The sequence below is a fragment of the Prosopis cineraria genome, unplaced genomic scaffold, assembly GCF_029017545.1.
Source record: "Prosopis cineraria cultivar Desert tree isolate PC_DT_omini unplaced genomic scaffold, ASM2901754v1 PC11, whole genome shotgun sequence".
NCBI lineage: Eukaryota > Viridiplantae > Streptophyta > Magnoliopsida > Fabales > Fabaceae > Prosopis > Prosopis cineraria.
In genome coordinates, this window is record NW_026555342.1 from 17,142,107 (window position 1) to 17,163,442 (window position 21,336).

Consider the following 21,336-nt stretch of genomic DNA (forward strand, 5'->3'; position numbering starts at 1 on the left):
CGAAGCATCATCTTCTGGGAGGGATATTATTTAATGAACCAAAGTACGTTTCTGTAAGTTGTGTTTAGCTAGCTAACAGGATTATCGCAGCCATGGCGATTCAAGCCCCAGTAACATTATCTTCTGATGGCTTTACCAGCGAAACCAAGTATAGATTCGACGTATTTCTGAGTTTCAGAGGCGAAGATACTCGCCACTCCTTCACTGTGATTCTCTACGATGCTTTGCGTCGGAAGGGAATCAACGTCTTCATCGACGACAAGAAGCTCGGGAAAGGAGAACAGATCGCACCTACGCTACTTAAAGCCATTGAGAAGTCAAGGATTTCGATTATTGTGTTCTCTACAAACTACGGTACTTCCACATGGTGCCTTGATGAACTTGCCCATATCATCCGGTGTAAGAAGGAGAAGAACCAGGTGGTTATGCCCATCTTCTACAAGGTGAATCCCATGGAAGTTCAGTATCAGAGAAATAACTTTGGAGAAGCCATGGCTGCTCATGAAGAAAGGTTCAGCAATGACATGGAGAAAGTGCAAACATGGAGGTCTGCTTTGTCTGAAGCTGCGAGTTTGTCATCAGCATGGCTTTACGAAGATGGGTAAGTTTGCTTGTACTATTTTCTGATTTCCTTCTACAGATGAAATTTCCGAATAATAATTAATTATTGGTTACCACGATATATATTGAAGATGTTTGAAATTTTGATCTATGACATTTTTTCTGTTAAAATTAAAGGTGTTGTAAAGCTGTCGTCTTCAAAATATTTTTCTTATGATGATCGGATTATAAAGTTTTAGCTTTTGAGTCCTCAACTTTAAAATTTAAGGCTTATATATATATATATATATATATATATGTTTAAGCTTCTGAACCCAGTTATCAATTGTAACACTACTTTAGAATACAACACATGTTTTTTTTTTATGACGCTTTAGAATACAACACTATCATGGTCATTTTTGAATGATTACAACATAAATTTCCTTCTTAGTAAATTAGACATGTGTTTTTTAATTTGAAAGATTTTATATTAATATTCATAATTTTATTTTCAATTTAAAAGTTTATACTGTTCTATATTTTATGACTTTTTTTTATTATTCTTTTGGATTTACTTAATTGTTATCATAATTTACTTAATTGTTATCATTTTAAAAGTAGCAGAAAACGTTTCATAATTTTATAATTTAAAAAAATTCATACAAATAATGAAGTGGTTAAAAAAATGAGAGTAGAGCTAATTAATATTGAGGTTATTTTCAAAGAATCAAAATTTTGATAAACGAGAATAAAAATATACAAAAGAGAACATTTTTGCGAAATTCATCTTCATAGTAAAACCATAATTTTCCCTTTTGCAGATACGAATTTGGGTTTATTGAAAGGATTGTTGAAGATACATATGCTAGGTTGCCTCCTAAACGCTTCCATAACATTGATTACATTGTTGGACTTGAGCCTCACATAGAAGAAGTGAAGTCACATTTGGATGAAACTGATAATAGTGTTTGTATGTTGGGAATCTATGGAACTGGTGGAATTGGCAAAACAACCCTTGCAAAAGCTATCTACAATTCAATCTTCTACCAATTTGAAGGTGCATGTTTTTTGTTTGATGTCAGAGAAGAATCAACAAAATACAACGGTCTTCTTCGCCTTCAACAAACACTTATATCAGAAATTCTTGAGGAAAAGAGGATGAAGTTTCACAGTGTTGAGAAAGGAAAATCTATTATCAAACATAGACTTTCTAACAAAAAGGTATTGTTGGTTCTTGATGATGTTGAAGAAGTTGAACAGTTGGAAAACCTTGCAGGGGCATGTGATTGGTTTGGTCGTGGAAGCAAAATCATTATAACAACAAGGAACAAGCAATTGCTAATTGTGCGCAATATTAAAAAAACATCTGAAATGAAGGAGCTAAATGAGCGTGACTCTCTTAAACTCTTTTGTTGGCATGCCTTTCGTACAAGCCAACCTCCAAAAGGCTACAGAAATATGTCCATTGGTGTTATAAATTATGCACATGGCCTTCCTCTTGCTTTAAAATTAGTAGGCTCCACTTTGGCACATAAAAACTTAGAGGAATGGATATCTACATTGAAAAGATATAATAAAGTCCCAGGAAGAACAATACATGAAGTAATGAAGGTAAGTTATGACTGCTTACAAGACAGTGCTAAGTGTATTTTCCTAGACATTGCTTGCTTCTTTAACAGGAAGGAATTGGAATTTGTTGAAGAAATACTAAAAGCCTGTTATTGTGGGGCAAGGTTCTATATTGAAGTTCTTGTTGATAAATCTCTGATAATGGTTGATGATAATGGTTGCTTGCACATGCATGATTTAATACAACAAATGGGTAAAGAAATCGTTTGGCGTGAGGCGCCTTCAGATCCTAGTAAACGCAGCAGGTTATGGTATTATGAAGATGTTCTTTATGTACTGCGTAAAAATTTAGTAAGAATCTTCAACTTATCTATTTTCTTATAGTCATAAACATTAAATTTATTATGCGCAAGTTTGGCAAATATCTAATAATGTTGTTTGAACTTGCATTGCAGGGAGGCAATAATATTGAAGGAATATTACTTGATCCACCTCAACAAGAAGAAGTGAAGTGGAATGGTTTAGCCCTTAAGAAGATGATTAATCTAAGGATTCTCTTCATTCGAAATACCCAATTTTCAAGGAGTCCTAAATATCTTCCCAATAGTTTAAGATTACTTGATTGGGAGGGATATCCTTCTACGACTTTACCACTAGATTTTTCTCCTCCAAAACTTGTTTGCTTCAAGTTATATGGAAGTATTTTCCAATTGAAAGAGCCATTCCAGGTACTTCTTTTCAATCTTTATCCTTTGTTGGACCATAATTAATTTTCTCATAAGTATCAAGAACGTATAAATGACCGTAACTCTCCTTGCATTTTCTTATATTCTATATATAGGCTTCTCACATATAATGCAAAGGAGGTTTTTTTTTTTTTAAGAAATTTAGTATAAGATTAGATAACCACAGGGAGATTGGAATAGTCTTTCTTTCTTTCTTTTTTTGGTGATGGGGGTTGGGATATTCTATTTTAAAGATAATATTTCTTGCCGTATAACAAAGTCCCACATTGGAGAGTTTTACATAAATAATGTTTACAACTTTAAGAGCTCTCCCTCATGTTACGTTAGTCTTTCACTTCTTCCATCCCTATATATATATTTTTTAAAAAGAATCCCTATATATAATGTGATTTTAACAGAATCTCATATATCAATAAAAGTTTATTATTTACTTGAAATCACAATAATTTTTTAATTTTGCCCTCAATAATATCACAATTAATATGATGGTGGCAGTGGGTATAGTACATAATTAATATCTTCTTTTTCAAGACAATGACAAAATTGTTTAATTGTTCAACAATATCATGACACTTGTTATATTTGAGGATGAAATAAGTTTTTAGAAAATATCTTATATATAGAAACAGAGGAAGCTAAGTAATTAGATGGGCTTTCTCTTTGAATTTGTACATGATAAATAATGATTAATTGAGAGGCTTAAATAATTTTGGCGTTTGTTTTGCAGAAGTTTGAATATATGACATATATGGATTTCTCAAAGTGCGAATTCATAACTGAAGTACCTGATATGTCCCGATTTCAAAATCTAAAAACATTGACCTTTCTTAGATGTCGCAATCTGATTAAAGTTCATGATTCTGTGGGATCTCTCTGTAAGCTGGTCCGATTAAATGTTGGAGAATGCACCAAACTTAAAATCTTTCCACGTGAAATCAACATGGCATCTCTTCAAGTTCTTAATCTCACAAGTTGCAAGAATCTTCATTACTTTCCACGTATAGTGGGAAACATGGATGCATTGAAACATATCTCAGCAGATAAAACTGCCATCAAAGAGCTTCCATCTTCCATTGGAAATCTTTCTGGGCTCGAATATTTATCTGTAAGGTTCTGCAAAAGTCTTAGAGAGCTTCCAAGCAGCTTATTCAAGTTGGAAAATCTTGAGAACCTTGATTTGGCCGGCATTCAACGTCCTGGAAAAAAATATATGAAGAAATTAGTGAAAGAGAGCCAATCCTCAGTTATTTGTTGTACGAACCTTGAGAACTTGTGTCTCGAAGATTGTGGTCTGTTGGATGAAGATCTTCATGTAATTCTGGCATGTTTTCGGAACGTTCAAAACATAGATCTATCCAAGAATTATTTTGCGACCCTTCCTGAGTGCACTAAAGAGTGTACTTACTTGAAGAAACTAGAAGTGAATAATTGTAAAAGGCTAAGAGACATACCAGAGCTGCCATCACAATTGCGTAACATAAAGGCTGAGAATTGCACATCATTATCAATGGAGTCATCAGGCCATTTATGGTCTCAGGTTTTTCTCATGCTTTTGATAATTTTCATTTGTCATGTTGAACTTTAAAGCTACGGGAGTTATGAATTTCTGGATATATATCATGTTATAATTGTATAGAAAAGATGACATTTAAAATAACTAATAAATTGAAAATGTCCTGACTGTTAGGCCTTATTTTAGAATGAAAAGAAAATTGAGATAAGAAAAGATTAAGGGAGAAAATTACAGGAAAAAGATATTTTTCATCTTTAGTTTTCTCCTAAAGAAGGGGAAAACTAAAGAAAAACTTTATGCTAAGGAGAAAAAATTTATCCATTTTGTATACTTTTAGTTCTCTCATTATTCTCCCCCTTATTTTCTTTCGGGCAAGACTTAGGTACTTCACATTATATACTTAATATACTTTTATCTAATTAAATTAAAATGTACTATAGATTTTAATGTGTCTTAATAATATTAGTAACAAGTTTGTTATGAAATTAATCTATAAAAGATTCATATATCTTGATTTAATTAAAAACAAGCACCGTAAATATATAAAACTAAGTATATAAGTTCTTTCTATTCTTTTTGTTTCAAATAGAGGGTTAGGTATATGAGTACAGATTTCTTGTTGAAGTATTCTATTCTATGTTGTTTTTAAGTCTAAAAGCACCTTTGATCTCTACCGTTTCGATAAATCAGGCTAAAAAATGCTTTCTCGGAGTAATCGGTATGCCAGCAACAAAATTCCCTGATTGGTTCGATTATTGCTGTCAAGGAAGGACATTGTCTTTCCGAGTTCATGGGAAAAATTTCCCTCGTCTTGTAGTCGCAGTTGAATCAGACAAAGCGAAGGCGAGTCACAGATACTTCTTCGAAGTTTTCATGAGAATCAATGATCGTAAAATGCCGTGGATACAAAGTTATGCGTCCTTTTATGGGTCTGATGCAATTAGAGATGGTGTTGTGTTGATTTTTTCTGGTGACCAAGGTCATGTGTTCTTGTTTGATTTGCTTCAGAATCTTGGTGAAGAAGATTGGGAGGGGCTTAACAAGTCTTTGGATTTGGATTGGAATGATGTGGATGTACATGTTATATGTCACCCACCTGATATCTCCATAGTTAAGTGTGGAGCTTATGTGGACAAGCAACGAACAAACATGGAGAATATTCGCTTCGTGTCTCCAAGACTTTCCATAAAGGTTTCAACAATTTCACCGCTGAAACGAAAAGCTATATCTTCTGCTCTTAATGAATCAGCCAGGAAGCTCTTGAGAAATTTCAAGGCTGCTGATAAAGGAGAAGTCAATACCACAAAAAAAAGGTCAAGGCCAGTCAGCCTGTATAATTCTTCCTATATGCACTCTAATTGTCGTTTAATTTCAAGGTTTTTGCTCATTATTAATTTTGATTGTTTCGTTTCCCTTTCATGTATTGTAGGGGAAGAAAACGACACCAAGTTATTCGCTCGTGGTACAAGAGGCATTTTCCAATGCGCAAGCAATTTTGGAGATTTCTGTACTATTAGCCATCAGTATTTTACAATTGCTGGTCTTTTGTTAGTTAACTAAATGTCTAGATCTAATCCTTTTCTCCTTCTTTAAAAATAAATATTTTTGTCCTTTAGATTGATTTTCCCTAATAACAATTTGATAGTAATAACTGATTATAACAATGTGTCTCATCTCAAATTCCATAGTTTATTATAAATAAAATTGTTTAGTTTTCAAATGTCATGGCCATATGTAATATATATATATATATATATATTATATTTCTCAATCATCGGCTTTGCCTAATTAAAAAAAAAGATGACAATAAAATTTTGAAAGATCAAATTAATGATAGTTAAATTTTTGATAAAATTTATTGAAAAAATGAGTTGCAAAATAGTTACAAATTAAAAATTATATTTAAAACTTCCAAATTTACTATTTAGATTAAAGTATCTTTACCGTTTATTTCTAAAAAAATTTATCGAATACAAAACTTTCATTAATTTAATGTTTTGAGAGTTAACTCTCATTTTTGCTCTTAAAAAATGCAACCCATATGGTTGATAGTGGACAGAAAAGATCAAATATTGATTCGATTCTAAAATTCAGGAAAACATGGATTCATAATGTCTGGAACTTGATTCTCCGGTGGACGGTGCAGAAGATGATGCCTCAGGTGATTCGGATTCGGAAGAAATATTGTTTCAAAGTTGAGCAAATTGACAGCGATGACTGACAAGATTAATTCAAGTTGGGTGGTGTCTTTTGGAATCCAATACTGTCAGGTGTCAATAATATCCCCCCCCCCCCCTTTTTTTCCAATATCTTAGGTCTTGACCCAAATTAATTTGGTCAACAACTTGCAAGCACCTCTTTGAAGATATATTTACCACAAATAATGTAATGCATATCTAGAACTTAAACTCAAACTCAAAATTTTTAGTTAAACTGAAATAATTCTTAATCAGTTAATTCAAGCATTTGATAGTTCAGTTGTCAATGTTGAAAATCCAGTTCTTTGAGTGTGTCAAAGTGAAAATGTTACAAATACCAACTTCGAATAAATAAATCTATTTGGGAGTTATGGGGTGTTATATATAACTAAACATGAAAAGAACATTTTCAGGAGATTTTTTTTTTTTAGATAAACAGGAAAGAAAAACTAAACAGAAACACCTTATTATAACGATTATAACAATGGATATTTTAACAATTTTACCAAGTTTTTCTATAATAAAGTTCTATGATAATTGTCATTAAAAAATTAAACATATATAAGATATAACATATTGTTTTCGTCATAAACATGTGTAGCCAAAATTTACTATGATAATGCATTAAGAAATGAAATCAATCGTCTTATTGAAATTAACTAACAACTCTGCTTAAATTTTTTTAAAATTTTTGTAAATTTTTATCTTAGTAAATATAATTTTAAAAATTAAAATTAAAGATAATATTCAAACTGATACTTTAAAAAAGTTTTAAGAAAAAGTTACGAGTTAAAAATTTTAAATTTAAATTATCTAGAATATATTTGAATAATCAATTTCTAAAATTATAAAAAAATTAATATTAAATTAAATCATTCAAATTAAATTTGCATTGTACATATTGGTGATAATATAATATAAATTTATTAAAATTTTTAAATTTTTTTATTAAGTATAAAATAAAATTTGTAAATTTGGACAATCTAGATGCTCCATCATACAAGCATCATGATGCTCATCAAGTGATAAGCACTAACACCCCATTTTTTCCATCATATGTTTGCTCAATATAAACACGGTGACTTATGACTTTTTAAATATTATATAAAATTTGAAAAACAAATCTTACTATCATATTATTTATAGTTTGTAAATAGTCTGATTTTTAATTATTATTATGATTACTATTGTTGTTAACTTTTTCTGAAGTATTCCCATTTTTCCAAAATACCCCTGAAAAAGAGTGAAACTATTAAACATGGGAGAGAAAAAAGCGAGAAAAACTTATGCAATTCATTATGGTAATTTGAAAATTGAAAAAACTTATATACTTAATTTTATATATTTAAGACCTTTTTATCAATTAAATCAAGACTTGTGTATTTTTTAAATTGATTATTTGTTATGTAAAAAATTGTTGTTGTTGTTGTTACTACTTGTCATGACCTGTACATTTATGGGTTAAAGAGAACAAGCCTTTGGTGTTAGTACTAGGGATTTGGCTTTGAAAATATTTTAGTAACTTTAGGCTAATATAGTAAATTTTGCTTGAGCTTGTAGATATTTTATTTTATCTTGGCTTATTGATTTTTATTTTTGTTTTAGTTTGATAGTTGCTTGGTTGTTTTCTTCTTTCACTTACCTATCTAGCATACGCCAGGATATGAAAAAACTGAAAAGAGTGACAATATTTGATAAAATTGAATCTCTTAATTATGAAATACTTCTTGAAACTCAATCTAATAATATGCCACAAGACGAGTATGATATTATCTCAATTAATGACTTTGCTAATAATTAGAATATGAAGGGTACTCAATTTTATATTTTCTAATGCATGAGTTTTTAGCATATACTTTTGATATCAAACCTGTCATAATCACAATGTTTCAGTTGAATGTGATCCTCAATGGTCTTTATAATGAAGATGCCAACAAGTATATGATTTTTTTTTTTGAAAGTATGTGATTTTTTCAAACAAAATAAGGTACCTAATTATATTTTCAAATTGCACTTATCATCTTTTTCTTTACAAGGCAAGGCCAAAGAGTGATTCAACAATCTTCTCAATAATTCTATGGGTGCTTGGGTATAATCTTAAGAGCAAGTTTGGAGCTCAATTCTTTATCGATGATAAAATTTGTGAAAGCTAGAAATGAATTTCTCAACTTTAAACAATATCCATATAATCATCTCTATGCAGCTTGGGATTAACACTCGTGCAGATCAACAATCCTTTTTGGCTAACAATGGGCTACGAATGGTAATATTTGATACCTAAGAGTACAAAGCTCTCCAAAGATGCTTAGCCATAGGAAAAAACATCTTTCTCTTGTGCTGCGAACGAAAATTTTGGCGTCGTTTAGTTTTCCTACAAATATGGGAAAGGGGAAAAAATTAATGATAATCCAAAAAACATGAAACGACAATTAATACATAGGAAGCACACAGTCTCACCTTGTCCTTTCTTTGAACCTTCTCAAGTTCTTCTTGGGTGGTTCCTTAGGATGAGAAGCTATAGCTTTTCGTTTCAGTGAAGTTTTTGAAGTATCCATGGAAAGCAGAGGAGACTTGAACTGGATATTCTCCATGTTAGTTTGTTGCTTATCGACATAAATACCACAGTTCACTATGGATAGATCAGGTGGTTGACATGTAACTTGTATGTCCACGTCATTCCAATCCAAATCCAGAAACTTATTGAGCCCTTCCAACTCTTCTTCCCTGAAATCACTAAGCAGATCATACAAAAACACATGACCTTGACCACCAAAAGACAACAAGATACGACCCCTTTCCCTTGCATCACGATCACTTTGTACCCATGACATTTTATTGCGACCATTGATGCTCATAAAAACTTCCAACGAGTAAAATTCCATCCTTGTGTTTGCTTTCCCCGTCTCGTATGCGACGACGACACGAGGGAAATTTCCACGAACACGAAAAGACAATTTTGCTCCTTTACAGCAATGGTCTAACCAATCAGGAAATGTTGTTTCTGGCATAACGATTCCCACACCAAAGCTCTTTTTTGCCTGATTTATCAAAAAAACCAAAGGCATTCACTGGTTCGAAAATAAAATAAAAAAAAATGTACTTGAAGAAAAAATTGCTTCGACAATTTCATGGACTGTGTTATTTTGTGGAGGAAAACAGTGACTTTGAGATTCTGACTTACTTAAGCGATATAGGTGAGCAGAAAGTTCAAGTCAGAAATCTATTATCTTGTACATTAATTTGTTGATAGAGATAGGTGAGAATGTCAATATTAAAAGCATTTTAAAGAATGAATAACCAGATAAAAAAAACTCCTTTATCAAAAAGCAGAGGGGCTTTGCAGCATGAAATAATTAATCTTAATTACAGGATAAAAGAAGAATTGGAAAGGGGAGTAAAAAAGGCCATTGGACAAGAAATGAATTGATGATTGTTTTTGAGAAACCAGAGGATTAATGAATATGGGAAATGAAAATTACCAATTAATAATTACTACCTTACCATTCACACTTTTTGTAACTTGATTAATCTAGAACATAGAAAATAGACAAAAGCATGAGAAAAACCTGAGACCATAAACGGCCTGAAGACTCCAAGGTTAATGATGTGCAATTATTTGCCATTATGTCCCCTAAACTTGATGGCAGCTCTGGTATATCTCTAAGTCTCTTGCAGTTACCCACTATTAGTCTCCACAAATGAACACACTCCTTAATACACCCAGGAAGTGACACAAAATCATTCCATGATAGATTCAAGTCTCTCACATTCTTGAAACATTTCAGAGTTAGGTCAAGATCTTCATCCAAAAGACCACAATCGTGGAGATCTAGGCGAGCTAACTTCGAGAAGCTCATAATTGTTAGCTGGCTCTCTTGCAATACTTTCTTCAAAGATTTTCTCCCATGAGGTTTTAGACCTCCTAACAGAATCACTCTAAGATTATGCAATGTCAATAAGCTGTCTGGAAGCTCCTCAAGACTTTTGCAGGATCTTAAATATAGACTGTCAAGCCTTGGAAGACTTCCAATGGAAGATGGCATCTCATTAATAGCACTGCCATCTGCATAAATATACATGAGGGAATCCATGTTTCCCACGATGTGTGGGAAGTAGTCAAGACTCTTGCAATCATTGATATTAAGAACTTCAAGAGATGGCATCTTGATTTCATGTGGAAAACTTGCAAGTTTGATGCATTCGCTAACATCTAATTCAACAAGCTTACATAGAGATCCCACTGAATCATGAACTTTGATCAGATTGTGACATTCACTAAAGCTTAATGTTTTTAAATTTTGAAACCGAGACATGTCAGGTACTTCAGTTATGAATTTACACCTTGAGAAATCCATGTATGTCACATATTCAAACTTCTGCAAAACGAAAACTAGTAATTAGAGAAATTCGGCTGTTTGGTTCAAATAAAGGATGGAAGCAGAACAGAATAATTGCGTGGGATGTTACAAAATTATGGTCAAAGGAATTTGATCATCAATGAAGGAAGAGTGAAAAATAACTGGACCTTGAATGGTTCCACCAATCTGAAAGGGCTTCCATATATCTTGAAGCAGATTAACTTTGGAGGAGAAAAATCCTGTGGCAATGTCATTGAAGGATATTCCTGCCAATCAAGTAACACTAAACTATTTGGAAGATATTTTGGACTTGTTAAAAATTTGGTATTGCGAACAATGAGAATTTTAAGATTATTCATCTTCTCAAATGCTAAACCACTCCACTCCACTTCTTCTTGTTGAGGTGGATCGAGAATTATTCCTTCAATATTACTGCTTCCCTGTGGTTCAAGCACAAAGATGCAACAATGTTAGGTATCAAATTAGACAATTAATCTACTGCGTAACACTATATATAGAATAAAATAAAATTGACTGGCTAGAATCTTACTAAATTTTCACACAATACTTTGAGAACATCTTTGTTATACCATAATCTGCTACGTTTACCAGGATCATATGGTGCTTCTTTCCTAACAATCTCTCTACCCATATGTTGTATTAGACCATGCATGTCCAAGTAACCATTACGACGAATAGTTATCAGAGATTTATCAACAAGAACTTCAATATAAAACCTTGCTCCACAATGACAAGCTTCTAGTATTGCTTCAACAAATTCCAATTTCTTCTCTTTAAAGAAACAAGCAATATCTAAAAAGACACGCTTAGCACCGTCTTGCAAAAAATCATAGCTTATCTTCAATACATGATGAATTGCTCCTTCTGGGATCTCATCATATTGCTTCAATATAGATCTCCATTCCTTAATGCTTTTATTTGTCAAATTGGAGCCTATTAATTTTAAAGCCAAAGGAAGGCCACTCGCATACCTTATAACATGAATGGACATGTCTTTATAGCCTTTCCTAGGTTGGCTCGTACCAAAGGCATGCCAACAAAAAAGTTCAAGAGAGTAAAGCCAGTCTAGCTTCTTCATTTCATATGTTTCTCTAACATTACATGCAATTAGCAACTGCTTATTTCTTGTAGTTATAATGATCTTGCTTCCAGATCCAAACCAATCGCAACCTCCAGCGAGTTGTTCTAATTGTTCAACCTCATCAACATCATCAAGAACCAACAAAACCTTTTTCTGAGAGAGTCTGTGCTTTATGTTTGAGATTCCTTCATCAATACTACCAAACTTCATCCTCTTCTCTTCAACAATCTCTGATAAAAGTGTCTCCTGAAGGCGAACAATGCCCTGATATTTGTTTGATGCTTCTTTGACATCAAACAAAAAACACGAACCTTCAAAATGGTAAAAGATTGAATTATAGATAGCTTTCGCAATGGTTGTTTTGCCAACCCCACCAGTTCCATGAATCCCCAACATACAAACACGATCATTAGACTTATTCAGAAGTGACATCAACTCCTCAATACGAGGTTCAAGTCCAACCAAATGATCAGTGTTATGGAAGCGCTTTGGTGGCAGCATAGCATACGCATCTTCGACTATCTTTTCAATAAATCCCAACTCGTACCTACAGAAACACATTCGCTTTTTATTATTTCCTGAGTAAAAATTAACAAAAATTGCGGTCAAAAATTAAGATGAAAATATAAATATTAAAAACCTTAAATTTAAGAATTTTTTAAAGACCCAAAAAAATTAAATACTTCAAAAAATACTCTAGGCCATAAGCAAAGGGAGAAAACTAATGGGCCACAAGCAAAAGATAATAATATGTCTTTATTTAAAATCTTAAAACTTAAAGTTTATGATGTTTTTGTTTTTATTAATCCTAATTCTATTCGATGCAAGATTTTTTAAATTAACTCAAGTGTGCTTATACTAGGAGATTCTAACCATTAGCATGTTATGTCATTAGAAACCAATAACCATCAATAATAGATTGTTAGAAAATCTCATCAGGAAGAAGCCAATCAAACAAAACCTACCCATCTTCGAAAAGCCATGCTGATGACAAGCTAGCAGCTTCAGACAAAGCAGACCTCCATTTTCGCACTTTCTCTAAGTCATCTCTGAACCTATCTTCAAGAGCAGCCATGGCTTCCTCAAAGCTATTTCTCTGATACTGAACATCCAATGGATCCACCTTGTAAAAGATGGGCATCACCGCCTGGTTCTTCTGCTTCCTACACCAAACGATGTGGGCGAGTTCCTCGAGGCACCAGGTGGAAGTAGCATAGTTGGTAGAGAAGACAATAATGGAAATTCTGGATCTCTCTATGGCTTTGAGAAGCGTTGGAGAGATCTCTTCCCCTTTGCCAAGCTTCTTGTCGTCAATGAAGGCGTTGATTCCCTTACGTCGCAAAGCATCATAGAGAATTTCAGTGAAGGAGTGGCGAGTATCTTCGCCTCTGAAACTCAGAAAAATGTCATATTCATATCTGTACTTGGTTCTGGTGAAGCTGAAGGATGATGATGAGGCTACTTGAATCGCCATATGGTTGCTGCGACATAATCGCAATGGTAAAGCTAAGGTTTTGAGATTTGAACAGTGAAACCATCTAAGCGTGGAAGATAAGGTAGGAAGATGATTGGAGGGTGCAGGATTGCAGATTCATCTGTATCCATTGGTCAATGCCACGTTTTCGTTTGACTTTTATCTTAAACCAATTTTTGTGATAGCAAAAAAAAAAGATTCTTTTATTGCTATGAGTATTGAGTCAATCTATTCAATGCTTGGACCAAAAATAACACTGGCTAAGAATTTTTTTTTTTTGGTCGAATACTAGTTAAGAAATTGCATGGGAAAAATTATGCTATTGAGAAAACTGGCCGATTGAGGTACCAGTTTATTCAATGGAAAGACTGTACTTGGACGAGTCAGGATTAAATTAACATTTTTAAATAATTATACTAAAAATAAAGAAAATAATAATCTTTAGTCATAAAAAGGAATACTAAAATATAAAGAAAATAATATCTATTCAAATTAAAAAGAAAAAAGCAATTAACATTCATCCATATTACATATTCTTTTATTTTTGGTAAAATCATACAAGTAATTTTTAAATATAATGCATAGTAAACAATCAATGCATAAATCAACAATCGCCAATAAATGCATAGCTTATACGGTATCAGGTTATGAGTTATGACTTGGCCCAAAAAAAAAAAAAAAGTTGAGTTATGACTAGTTATGCACAATCTTAATCATCAATGGATTCAAGTTCAAGTTCTAGATATGTACCTTATACCTTGTAGTCCTACCTAATAATTGACTTGAATTAGTTGAGATCCAACGTAAATTTTATGTTAGGTGGTTTGATATCAAATATAAATAGGAAAAATTACGATTATAGGTGGTTTTACATTTTAGATATACAAGTGAATCATCTTAATTTTTCCATTAGTTATTTAAATTTCAAAATTTAATTTACAAGTCAATTTTTTGCATCATTGACCAGTCAACATTGGCCGTGGCCGACGATCAGTCAACAGCATGTCCCATATAAATTTAAAAGCAAACACGTATGGAGAGAATGAAATGTCTGTTTTCTCTTCCCATAGCTTCTTATCCTCAATGAAGGGTTGATTTCCTTCCTGCCAAAGGCATCCAATTAGGAAGCTCATAAACTCACCAAAAAAAATCTATTTCTTTCCATTATTAAAATGCATAATTAGCTATAGATTATATTAATTCATAAAAATTAATCAATTGTCATCATTTTGAGCGTGTCGATCATGATCGTGGTCCTATCAGTTTTTATTTTCATTTTCATTTTTTATTTTTGTGGGGCCATAATTTTTCTATTAGTTTTAGAGAAAGCATTAAGGCATCTTTTACGTACAAAGCATTTTCATTTTGATACATCAAAAAAGCATTGGATTCCAAAAACCACCATTCAACTTGAATTAAGACTTGTCAGTTGTCAGTCACTATCAATTTCCGTAATTTTGGAACCATATTGTGTATGTGAGTTCAGCTCAGCTAGCACGATTGAAATCAAATTACATTGCAATGATATAAAAAGTTATAGGAAAAATTATGCCAAGGTCCCACATAAACGAATTTATTATCAAAAAAATTCAATAAAATTCACAAAATACACCTAAATTTTAAATTTATTATTTTAAATATATTTTATATTAAATTATTAAAATATTCTTGTATTATTTTTTTAGTGAAAAAAGCTCCCCAACATTGGTCGTCGAAGCTCTGACCGACCACCAGGCAATCCTCATCACTAGTGGGCTAGCCACTGAAGCACCCGCATAGGCAAATAAAATTTTTTGGGAAAGGTGGTCTTGGGAGGATTAAAACCCAAGGCCAGCCAAAAAAAAAAGTTGTAGAGCTGTTGATTCTTTTTAGTATAGTTATGCAAAAAATTATATATGTATATATATATATATATATAAAACTTGGGGAGAGAATGTTGTTGAAATAGAATCTAATAGTCAATAATATTTAAGATATTTGTTATTTACACATGGTAACTTGTCAATAAAAAATATATATTTTTAATAGTCAATAATGCATTAAGTATTTATTATTTGTGCATGGTAACTTGTTAATGATAAGTAATTGTGCATTGTTGACTATTAAATGTGCATATTCTCCATTAACAAGTTATCATGCATGAATAACAAGTACTTTAAATATTATGAACTATCAGATTTTATTTAGCAACATTCTCTTCCCAAGTTATATATGTATGCATATATATATAATTTTTTGCATAGAAAAAATGCTTCAATAGCCTAGTGGTTTACATTTATTTTTGGGAACATATAGTCTTGGGTTCTAATCCTACCAAGACCACCTTTTTCAAAATTATTTATTTGGTAGTATTGAAGCTCCAGATACCGATAGGCTCTGATGGCTAGCCCATTAGTGATGGGGTCTTCCTGGATATTCAACAAGGTGGTGGCCAAGCGGAACTCCAATGACCAGTTATGGGGAACTTTGTTAAAATAAAAAAGTAATAAAAGGATATTTTAATAATTTAATATAAAATATATTTAAAATAATGAATTTGGGACCTAGGTGTATTTTATGAATTTTATGAAATTTTTTATTATAAATTTTCGGGTTGTAGATGTGATTCTCCCAAAGCTATATTGAGAGAGAGCTTCTTTGATGTATTCTTGTGTGTCCATGTCTAGTTGGTATCCAAGGTAGTATTTTGAGAATGAAATTCTAGATGGCAACATATGTAACAATTAAGTCCTATATGACTACATATGTGGTAACCAAGTTTTAGATGGCACGTCATGTCATCAATTTATGTAAAATCAAGTCATCAAAGTACTCGAATTAACGTATTAAAGACTCAATACATAAATATATATTTGAAGAAAGCAAATTGAGTTATAATCTTGCACATTTAAGTCCAAATACATATCCTAATATGCAATGACCTAATGTTTTAAGTAAAAAAAAAAATTATAATTAAATATTTTGATTTATATTTTAGTAAATTTTAGAGCAGAAGTTATAAGAAGAAATGATGACTTAGTAATATCTGTTGTGAGTATTTAAATTTTAGTTGTACTAATTTAGGAATTTCATTAGAATCATAAATTATGATAAGATTTTCTAAATGTATGATTACTAACCTATGGAACCAATGTTCAAAGAGAATTTGGCTATTCAAGGGAAACAATATTGGCCAATCATCCTCAACATGCGGGTTCGACGTTTCTCCACTACCAATAGGGGTGATCACGAGACGGGACAGGATCGGGACACTCCCATCCTCTGTCCCGTCCTGAAAATAAGATCGGGACTGAATTTTGGTCCCATGTCTAGTCCCGTCCCGAAAGTCGTTCCGTCTCGTTAAGAGTCGAGAAGGGACGGGGACAAGATCGGGACGTCCCGTCGTCCCGATAAATGCAATAATATCGAAAAAAGATCTGGATAATAACGTTCATTAAAATTTTAAATCATATAATTTATTAAGTTTAAAATCAAAACAACACAAGTACATAAATAACAATAATTTAAAATTAATTATTGAATTATATTAATTACAACTACACATTATAATAAAAAATACAAGTGATCTTTATGTTATAAGATTAACAACAATAGGCAAGTCAAACATAACATCAAATCATTGTTCTTCTATTTTAGTGAAGATGTGCTAAGCTAATTACTCTTCTAAAAATAAAGCAAGAAATACATTATAAATAAAAGTTATTAAATAGATAGGTATAAAAATAAATTATATTAATATAATTAATATATGATAAAGAAAGATATCGCCATGTTTACTCCATGCCACTAAAATTATCAATATAAAAAAATTTAGTTTTAAATAAGAATTGCAAGTATTAAATTATAATTGATATAATTAATATAAGTATAAATTATATTAATATAATTAATATATTTAAAATAAAAAATAATATATAATATTCGAGACGGGACGGGATGTCCCGATGGTAATCCTGTGTCCCGTCCCGTCCCGAATCCCTTTCCTATCCCGTCCAGTAAAGTCTCGTCCCGATTATTTTCGGGCCGAAACAAGACTCGTCCCGATATGATCGAGACGATACCAGATCAATCGGGACGGATTCAGACTGAACACTCTTAACTGCCAGTTGGATATTTTATTTCTCCTTCATCTCAGCAAAATTACCAAAATATACTAAAATACCCTAAAAAAATAATAAAATAAAAAAAAACCTGAAGATCAAAAGAACGCAGGCATATATATAAATAGAGCTACATCTCTCTGTCTCTCTCTCCTTTTCACTTCTATCAGATTTCTCTAGAATCAGTGACGGAGCCCAATCTCGTTCAACCTTCTTCCTTTTCCTCTTCATTCTTCCGTCACCGGCAACCATGGAGGTGCTGTTCGCCGCTGTGGTGGTTCCTTGAGGTCACGATTTTATCCTCCCTTCTCTGCCTTGCATCATCCTATTCGTGCTCTGATTTTTCTTCACCATTTCTGTTTGTGTCACTGGCGAAACTTTGGGAGTTAGGTTGTCGAAACTAGGTCTCTCTCTCAAGACCTTCTTCTTGGATCAGTGCTGGAATCTTCCTTCTCTATCAGCCTCGCGTGGGTGCAGTAGACCCTTCTTCTTTCTCCTCTGTTCGGGTCGCTCGACTCTTCTTCCTCTGCTGTGTTCAAGTTGCCAGAATCTTCTTCTCCCTTAGTTCTGCGTCACTGCTGATCCAACGTGATGCTAGGTTCGAATCTTTCCCTCCCTCGTCACCTTGTGTGTATTTTATGTGGCTGGGACTATAATTTTCCCTTGTTATTGGTTCTGCTTCTGTGCATACCTGAATTAAGAGGGGCTTTAAATTAAATAAAGATAGTTTGGGTTAATTTTTTGTTTTTTTAAATTTAAGTTGATTCTTATTGCAGAATTTGATTGGCAAAATATGATAAACCCAATAGTTAAATGGGATATTGTTGGGATGATATTTAAAATGAAGAGTTTAGAATTAGAAGCTGTCAAGAATTGGGAGTTACATAAAAACAAAAAAAAAAAAAAAACTTGTGTATGATAATGATTGAAAGTTATTTGGATTGTAATTTAAAAATTATATAAATTAGTTTGTTAGTTATAATTGGGATTTCGGATGGCGCTTACTTAATGTTTGATGATATGAGTGAGACAAAATTTTGAACTATTGAGATAATCAAAAGTGATGAAGGTATCAATGATTACATTATAAAGTAAGTTAATTACCTTTTATGATAGAGCTTGAGAAAATCAAGAAGTTAGCTTAATGGTATATAAGTTAGTATTTAAACATGTTAAGTGAAATTATGAAATTTGTTGGATTAGTCTGGACCTTGAAGCACATGGGAACAAGAAAAAAATTTGTTATACTTGATAATATTTATGATATTTAATTAAAGGTGTTACAAAATCAGTTGTGATTGTGTAAGATAAGGAATTGTACTATTTTGAATAAAGTATACTTTGTGAAGAATTATTGAAGAACCTTAATGATAAATCACTTATTGGTTACCAAGGGAAGGAGGTATGATTGAGATGACTATAATATTGTAGATGGGAGGAAGGAATAAGGAATATGATTTTTAAATATGGTTGATGGGTTAAGGATAAATAAGGGTTGAAAGGACTTTGATATGGTCTAGATTTTGTATTGGGTTCAAGAATGTTAGTTAGAGATATGTGAATTAGAGCTTTTATTAAAGAAAGTTGTTTGTTCTTCTGGTTTAGATAATAGAGTACCTAAAGGGAAATTGAAAGGTGTTTAGAAAGAGTACATTATTATTATTGTGGGAGCTTATCAGGTAAGTGAATAGCCTCCCAATTAATTTTTTCAATCAAAATTTCTTTTACAAAAATATTATGTTTTTTTGTGAATCATTTTAATAGCAATAATGTAATTATTGAATAGTTTTTGATTAAAATTACTTTATTTTGAGGAATTAATAAATAAAAGCAAGTTTAACCTTTGATTATGAGATTTTTATTCTGTCAAATATTGGATTGATATAGAAAATGATTCATGCGAGTTTGACTTTGAAAATAAAAACTTCATTCATTATTAATGATTTTCTTGCATATTTGAAATTAAATTTGAACAAAACTTATTACATAACACTGGTTGCTAACGATAGTTCCGTTAGCTCTTGGCGTGCCATGGTCAATGACTAACTATTTTGATTTTCATGATCTCTGTTCTCACGTTTTTTGTTTGCGAGTCTAATACTTATGTTTGATTTTGTGGCTTTGAGTCACGTTTGGTTAGCATTATCCTTGTGAATTGTGTGTCCACATTTGTTAATTGTTCTGATAAGTACCTAAAAATATAATTTTTATTCACTTGGTGATTTCATACTCCATTGGTTTAAATTAGTAAATATTACTACATTCATCTATTTTATTTATATGTTCTCTTGAGATCAAGTGATAAGGACATTTGATATTATAAATTTAATGATTTTAAATTTTATTTAAGGTTATATAGAATCCTTTAAGTTCAAAGTTTATGAAATATTTTATATGAATTTGTTGTCTCTTTAATTTATATAATCACTGTCATTTGTTCATTTTATCCTTTAAAATTTTTATTAACATTGGGACGTTATTCACTGGGAAGCATTTGTTTGGTCTTAGATAGGATAATTGATGCTGGATTTCCAGTTGACCTTTGAAAGGTATATTGTTGGATTGATTAGAAGATATTTTAACGATACATTTTGATGTAAATATTTAAGTATGGGTTATATTTAAATTATGATTAATTTCTCCCACATTAACTATGGATAAGACTATGATCTGTAGTATATTTGCTTGTCTGTTGTGGAGGAGTACAACTCTACATTTTCGATGTGAGCTGTATATGGTTATTGTAGAGACTTTGAAAAGTCCTATTTATAAAGAAAGTTTTGCTAAACTTTTTACTGATAGTTTAACAAAAAAAATTTTATGAAAATATTGCAATGATTTCCAATTGTATTTCAAATAAATTAAAATATTAAATTATAGATTTCTTAATCAAGACTTAAGAGATGTATATTTATGCATATATCCATGTCGATCACCTCTTATTTTTAGGGCGTGACATAATATATCATGGGAATTAATGAGCATGAATACTATATGGAATAATAATAGTCTTAATAGGCTTCATGAAAGCTTACGTGAGTTGATGAAATACATTCTACAAAAACCAATCCAATTAGTCTAATTAGAGTCCATTTATGTTAATTGGGTTTCAATTTTTTCTATTTTTCACTGTACTTTCAGACATAGTTTTTGAGTATTTTTTTTTTTTAAGTTAGTGTTTTAGGCGTAATAGCTTATTATAGGTTATGGGTTTAAGTTATTCATTAGAATTTTGTAAAAGAGTCTAATATGATTAGAATTCTTAATTAGAGTCAAAGTTTTTCCTTATAAATTACTCCCTCCATGCTTTTATATAAGAGGTTTTCTAGAATCTTTTTTGTCCCTAATTATAAGAAGTTATTAACATATTTTTTAATTAATTGACTATTATACCCTTATTATATTGGAAAGGCAAAAAAGATAAGTATTTATAAATTTTTTTTGGAAAAAAGATTCATTTTTTGTTTACAATAATTAGAGACAAAACTAAAATATTGATGTGCTTTTAAGTAAATAACTAAATTTTATTGATTTGCATGATTCAATTAAAAATATTTTATATATAGAAATGGAAGGACTAAATAACTCCCTTTTGAATTTCAAAGATAACATGAATTGATTAATATAATTTGGAATGTTATTTAAATTTGTGAGGCTATATTTTGATTAATGTTATTCATTGTGAGACACATAATGAGATTTTGTATTATCGTTAGCTATGGTTCCATTGCCC

General features: G+C 31.5%; 2 protein-coding genes across 4 annotated transcripts; one reads left to right on the forward strand and one right to left on the reverse strand.

The window, feature by feature from the left end:
• Positions 1-63: 63 nt before the first annotated feature.
• On the forward strand, positions 64-6,805 carry LOC129284776 (disease resistance protein RUN1-like). 3 transcript variants are annotated; one of them, XM_054920249.1, is made up of 8 exons: positions 64-601; positions 1,365-2,463; positions 2,568-2,840; positions 3,586-4,395; positions 5,062-5,214; positions 5,380-5,702; positions 5,801-5,878; positions 6,466-6,805. In XM_054920249.1, exons 1-8 carry the CDS (start codon positions 93-95, stop codon positions 6,590-6,592), a joined length of 3,372 nt encoding a protein of 1,123 aa, XP_054776224.1. In that variant the 5' UTR covers positions 64-92; the 3' UTR covers positions 6,593-6,805. The 3 variants fall into 3 exon arrangements, with proteins under 3 accessions (XP_054776224.1, XP_054776222.1, XP_054776223.1); XM_054920247.1 differs by having other exon boundaries at positions 5,062-5,702; positions 6,466-6,804; XM_054920248.1 differs by having other exon boundaries at positions 5,062-5,684; positions 6,466-6,803.
• Positions 6,806-8,661: 1,856 nt separating this feature from the next.
• On the reverse strand, positions 8,662-13,613 carry LOC129285992 (TMV resistance protein N-like). The gene is made up of 6 exons (XM_054922019.1): positions 12,995-13,613; positions 11,478-12,576; positions 11,095-11,367; positions 10,136-10,945; positions 9,027-9,607; positions 8,662-8,940 (listed from the first exon to the last, which is right to left on the reverse strand). Exons 1-6 carry the CDS (start codon positions 13,501-13,503, stop codon positions 8,847-8,849), a joined length of 3,366 nt encoding a protein of 1,121 aa, XP_054777994.1. The 5' UTR covers positions 13,504-13,613; the 3' UTR covers positions 8,662-8,846.
• Positions 13,614-21,336: the final 7,723 nt, after the last annotated feature.